The following is a 6,217-nucleotide window of genomic DNA, read 5'->3' on the forward strand; positions in this document are numbered from 1 at the left end:
GACATATTACTTGTTGTAAAGTTATACTCACTTTTCATGATGTGTTTAGCTTAAGAAAAACTTGATATTCATCCCAATCTCTCGCTCTCTCTGTCATTCTCAGGTGATCATTTATCAGGGTGGCCAGGTGTTTAGTTTAGCCAACCATATGAATGGGAGGGTGGGCTTTGTGGCCACCATGCCCAGCACAAGTGCCTCAATCTTCATCAACAACACACAGCTCTCGGACACCGGCACCTACCAGTGTCTGGTCAACAACCTCCCAGACCGAGGAGGCAGGAACATCGGGGTCATCGGCCTCACGGTCTTAGGTGAGTTTTGAGTTCCACGCACAGGTTCCTATGGGGAGATGGTGTAGATGCCAAGATACATTAGTGTCCTGGGATTTATCGTAGCATGTATACAATTAGAATGCAAATAAACAAATAAAAAGTAATTAAGACGCACAAAAAACAAGAATATCCCTTAAATTGCATTATTTCACCAATTATTGGGAAAAAAATAGGTCCTGAGATCCCGGGATATCATGATGACTGTTCCTCTCTCGTTCTTTCTCTCTTTTCTATCTTTCTTTCTCTGTGTATCTTCCACTCCTCCCCCCTCCCCAGTACCCCCCTCCATCCCCACCTGTCGGATCCAGGGCGCGCTGGATGTGGGCAACGACATCATGCTGATGTGCGGCTCCGATGAGGGCATCCCCACACCCACATACTCCTGGGAAAAGCTGGAGGCAGTGCCGCGGCTCCCTCACACCGCCATGCAAGGTATTAAACTACAGGCGGTGGGAGTGCCATTTTGCCCCACCTTCACTGGTAAATGACACGCACCTGGAGTGCCATGAGTTGCCCCCGTGGACCGACCTGCCAGCCCTTTGTCCGTTGACTTTGTGTGGGGGTGGATAGATGTGGAGGTGTGTGTGTGTGTGTGTGTGTGTGTGTGTGTGTGTGTGTGTGTGTGTGTGTGTGTGTGTGTGTGTGTGTGTATGGACTGGATGAGGATTAGGAAGGGATTGTGTTGTAGTAAGAAATGCAAGGTTAATGTGTGCTTGAGTGTATTCATTTTTTACGTGTGTGTGTGGCATATGTGTGTGTGAGTGTGTGTGTGTGTGTGTGTGTGTGTGTGTGTGTGTGTGTGTGTGTGTGTGTGTGTGTGTGTGTGTGTGTGTGTGTGTGGCATATGAGTGTTTGAGTGTGTGTGTGCATATGAGTGTGTGTGTGTGCATGTGTGTGTGCATATGAGTGTGTGTGTGTGTGTGTACACATGAATGTGTCTGTGCTTATGAGTGTGTGTGTGTGTGTCTTTATGACTGTGTGTAAGGAAGCGGGGCATTTGGTGTGCTGTGCAGTGGTGGACTCTTTTCCTCTTCTTACCCGACTGTGAGGGTGGCTCACGCTGCAACCCCAGAATCTCCTTCACTGCAATTAATAGAAGGCTACTTGTCTAAACTTCAGCTCACTACACAGCCCTCCATTCAGAAACAACTGAACTGATTGGATGACAGGGAAACAATCCTGTCCCAATGGGGCGTGTAGTGTAGAGAGGAAATTCTCTCAGGTAGAGACTGTGGCCTTTTCTTAAATGCACTGACACCTGCTGCTTAAATGCAGTCAAATTGCTCACCATGGTAAATGTATATATTCATCTGTTACATGTGAGGCAAATATTAGACAAGGATAAAAAAAAAATGACTTTCCATCTAACTGAAACAGTCAGTGTCCTGGAATGTCTTTTGGGATCTCAGTTCGCAGAGACATCAAGGGCTATATTTCCCAAACGCTTCCTTGTGCTATGAGTATTATTTAGTTGAAAATGACGCTATCATTTTGGACACCCTCCCTTTTAGTTAACATGATTGTAGCACAACATCGCTTTTGGGAAACATACAGCTTGCATCTCTCTGAAGCCAATGTTATTAGTTGTCATCTCTATATGCACAGCGCTGCCAGAGACGATTATCGCCAAATTATTTTTCCAGTCACGCCAGCAAAACCAGCACGAGCTTGGCTATCGCCAGTGGAGCATCAGTGGTGGGAGGCACTGATCACCATGTCATTGCACCGTGGCGAGTCTCTCTCTGCTCATCAGCAGATTATATATGTATTTATCTGATTATTTGTCATAATAGGCGCCACTAAATATGTGTACTGGTAATCAGTCACCTGCTGAGCGTGCCGGATTTAGCTTGGGGAAATCAAATACACAAAGTAGTTTCCCTTCCCCAGAGAAGCGGTGGGGCTAGTATTAGATAGGCATATATTTACATGTTTACATGGATTCTGAGTCTGGCTTTTTTTGTTGTTGTGAGATAATGTTGGTTTGTTTCCCCCAGGATAGAGAGAGAAAGAAAGAGAGAGAGTTAAAGGGAAAGAGAGGGAAAACAAACTTTCAAAATGGAAATTAATAGATATCTATGTAGCCTGTGCTAGATGGCATATGAATTAGTATGCATAGTGCAGTGTACCTCATCTTTTTGCTTTTTGCACTCTCGCATAAACAGAACCATATGAATCTCCCCATAGAAGACTAGGATATGTTTTGTATTTCACCACTGCCCACGGTATGACTGAAACCCACATGTTTGGTGTGTCCTCAGACCAGATGCAGGGGACAGTGACGCTTCGTAACATCAGCACCAGCACGTCTGGCCTGTACCAGTGCACCGCGTCCAATGCCATCGGCAAGAGCACCTGCCTCCTTAACGTGCAAGTGGTGGCCCGTAAGTCTGTCTCTTCTCTCCCCTCTGTGGCTCAGCATTGACCTGCGCGCAGCAGCTAGATCGCTAGATTGTTTCTAGATGGCTAGATTGTGGTTTCTCCCTTTGTGTTTGTGCATCATGTGAGCACCTCACCTCCTGCTAAGAAGCTCAGTATTGTTTCACCTCATTAAAAACCTGGGCACAAAAAGGGGTGAAACACAAAGGCAGTAGATATGGAATTTTTTTGTTGTTGTTGTTTTGTTAATGCCGCTGTGTTATTCTGTGCCAGTTTTGCATAATGCGTCCAGGAAGTAATTTCCATAGCGACATGCTTTGATAGATTTCACACAGTAAAGTTGACAGGCGATATGTCTGACACAGCATGTACTCCAGTTCTTATTTACAATTTATGTCTGGATTTCTGATAGAAATATTCCTTGACGTTACTCAGCATTCACATTTGTCTGGTTGGTTTCTTAACATGTCTAAACAGGAGGGAGATTTAGGTAAAATATTTGGACTGATCAATAATGCCATGAAGATAGTGTAATTAATCAACTCCACTGTATGTGTAGAACAATTACACTGTGACATTACTTTTACAGTAACTGTCATCAACTGATAATTCCTTTGATGAGGCTGGAAGCAGTTATAGCGTTTTGACTCTCTCTCCCTCTCTCTCGCTCTCTCTCTCTCTCTTTCTCTCTCTCTCTCTCTCACAGCCCAGCCTCAGAGTGTGGGGCTCATAGCTGGCACCATAGCCACTGGAGTGCTGGCCGTGATCATCTGCTCTCTGCTGGTGGTGGTCACCCTCTTCTACTGGAAAAACAAGAACAAATACGAGGAGGACGAGATCCCCAATGAGATCAGGTGACACCACCCCTCATCTCACCCACAGTAGAGCTTCTAGCTTTTTACCCAGCTTGTGCTAATGCTGCACTGACAACACAGGACTGTTATGTCTTTTAAACCTCATGCAGTTATTACACATCATGCAATGCCGTATTAGTACTTTTTTTTGTGATACATTAGTGATCATTACGTTTTCTTTGTTTTGAATAATGTCAAAAGAACGGCTATGTGTGAATAAGGTGTTTTTTACTTCTGTTGTTCATGAGTGACCACTAACTTGTGTTGGCCCTCTCATTTCTCTCCCAGGGAGGACGACCTGCCGCCAAAGCGCTCCTCTTCTGTGAAGGCTTTCCACGCAGACGCCTCGTCCTCAGAGAACGACACGCTGACGTCCACCAACACCTACAACAGCCGCTACTGGCACAACCCCAAGCCCAACTACGACACCAACTCTTACACGCGCTACAACGGCGACACTCGACAGACCTTCAGTACCGCCACCGCAGCAGCCACCACCACCCCCACCCACGGTCACACCACCGGTGGCGGAGGCCACAGCGCCCCACACACCATGCAGCAACCGACCCGTGTTGCCTACGCCAACGGCAGCCACACGCTGCCCCCGCCCAAGACTCTGGTGGTGACCACCAACTCAGCGCCGTCCCCGCACGTCATCACGCGCAGCAACGGCTCGCTGAGCCTGCGGCCTGCCGCCACAACCACACCCGCCAATGCTGCCGGCCACGGTCAGCACACACACTCCTTCGCCGTGAGCCAGGCCACGCTGGAGCGCATGGGCGCCGTGCCCGTCATGGTGCCCGCGCAGAGCCGGGCCGGCTCGCTGGTCTAAACAAACACACGCTAAACGAATGAATGAACAAACAAACAAACAAACAAATAATTGAGTATACAAAGAACAAATCTTCTCTACAGGAAGACTATATAAATGAATAAAGAAATAAACTGGCTTTTATATTATACAGTATGTCCGATGCCAACCTCTTTGGTCAACTCCAGAGCAGCCCCCAGTGTTTTTAAAACTCATCCTGCTGTCAGTGTGTTTCGGTTTGAGCTCATGACACTGCTGACCTGCTGGACCAGACTGTGTCCAGCACCTGCATGCAAACGTAGACCGATGACAAAGGAAACTATCCAGGTTTTACCCAATTTTTTTAGGGAGACTAAATCCATGCACTGACCCACAATTCCACAGAAGATAAACAGGAAGTTTTGAAGTATTTACAGTCTGTACAACTTCATCCCCCGTTACAGTCCTCCCACCGCTGTCCACTCTAAAAGGAGACATAGGTAGGACACGTCATTTAGGACATATATACAGTATGTCTGGACATGTGTTTTTATTATAAATATTATTATTGAGACATCTTGTGAATGTGCATGACCATTTTATTCAAAACAGCACCACCGGTAAGGATGAGGACTCTTGCAGCTGTTAACCCCGGTCCGACCCAGATGATATGAAGGAAGGAGGAAACTGTTTTTGATATGATATGCTGTCATTTGCTGTGTGCTGCAATGGTCTTAATGGAGTGGCTGGAAATAGAGTGAGAGGTATAAAATAGCCTTCAAGTTAGAGAGGTGAGAGACAGAGAGACAGAGAGAGCTGAAAGATAACAGTGAAGCAGTGTAAGTGAGTCTGTTTACATCCATTCGTTCTTGTTTAAATTTAAGTCTCTCTCTTTCTCTTTTTATCTCTTGTTTTGTACTGCAATCAACGTTTGTCCCAAATCAACTATCTTTACCATGTAAAAGTCTTACATAGATAATACTTAACAATTTGTTGATTCATCAAGACTGATCAGATAGCTTTATCCTACCTCTAACAAATATATACACAAAATAGTACATTAAAAAGGTAACACTATTTATGGAGTTACAGAAATGAAAACAAAAGGAAAAATGTCCTAATAACCTGATATGAGAAACTTTTCGGTATTTAAACTTGATACACTGTCTGTGCTGTCTACTTATGGGTACTGGGTCAGAGTCCAGTAGGACGGTAATATACTCTTATTTTCTTAAACAAACATCCAACTCACCGCATTGCTGCTCTGAAAACAATGTAGATTTCTTTCGTATGTCTTGTATTCTTTATGAAAAGATTATAATTTTTCTGCTTGTTAACAATTATTATTTCATGTTTGTTTGTTTGTTTTTTTTCCGTTTTTTACTGTAAATATTGTAACTATTTGTAGGTTAGAATGTGAATTAAAACATTCTTTTGCCCAATTGATATATACTTTTAAAAACTGTGTCATATTTGAAAATGTCCTTTTGTGTACTGGTAGTGCTTTTTTTATATATATAACAAAGGAAAGCATTGCTGTTTGGACTTGGGCAACGAACCCTGTATGTGCAGGTTGCATACTTACTTACTTGATGCATACAGAATAATATTTGTAACCACAAAAAACATCTTTGTACATCGCTTGCCATGACTTTTGACTTGAAATTGTTCCTCTTAGTGTAATATAAGGTACAAAACCAAGTACAGTTGTAGGCAATACAGACTATACCTAAATTCAGATGCATTTGCCGCATGTGTACAGTCCACCTACTGCATTCTCTATAAGACAGCTTTGCCTGGCTGTGAATTCAGAAAAGCAGTTGCATGATGGATTACAGAGGTAAGTGGTTTCAAAAAAATGT

General features: G+C 44.2%; 1 protein-coding gene across 4 annotated transcripts in view; it reads left to right on the forward strand.

Moving 5' to 3' along the window:
- The window catches only part of igsf11 (immunoglobulin superfamily member 11), a 58,381-nt gene extending 52,592 nt beyond the window's left edge, over positions 1-5,789 (forward strand). For all 4 annotated transcript variants that reach the window (XM_080844652.1, XM_080844655.1, XM_080844653.1 and 1 more), the window contains exons 3-7: positions 104-311; positions 609-764; positions 2,594-2,716; positions 3,418-3,565; positions 3,854-5,789. In XM_080844652.1, the coding sequence (XP_080700778.1) occupies positions 104-311; positions 609-764; positions 2,594-2,716; positions 3,418-3,565; positions 3,854-4,397 (1,179 nt within the window). In that variant the 3' untranslated portion in view covers positions 4,398-5,789. The remainder of the gene's footprint in view (positions 1-103; positions 312-608; positions 765-2,593; positions 2,717-3,417; positions 3,566-3,853) is intronic.
- The last annotated feature ends 428 nt before the right edge of the window (positions 5,790-6,217 follow it).

Source organism: Sprattus sprattus (genome assembly GCF_963457725.1).
Source record: "Sprattus sprattus genome assembly, chromosome: 9".
Taxonomy (NCBI): Eukaryota; Metazoa; Chordata; class Actinopteri; order Clupeiformes; family Clupeidae; genus Sprattus; species Sprattus sprattus.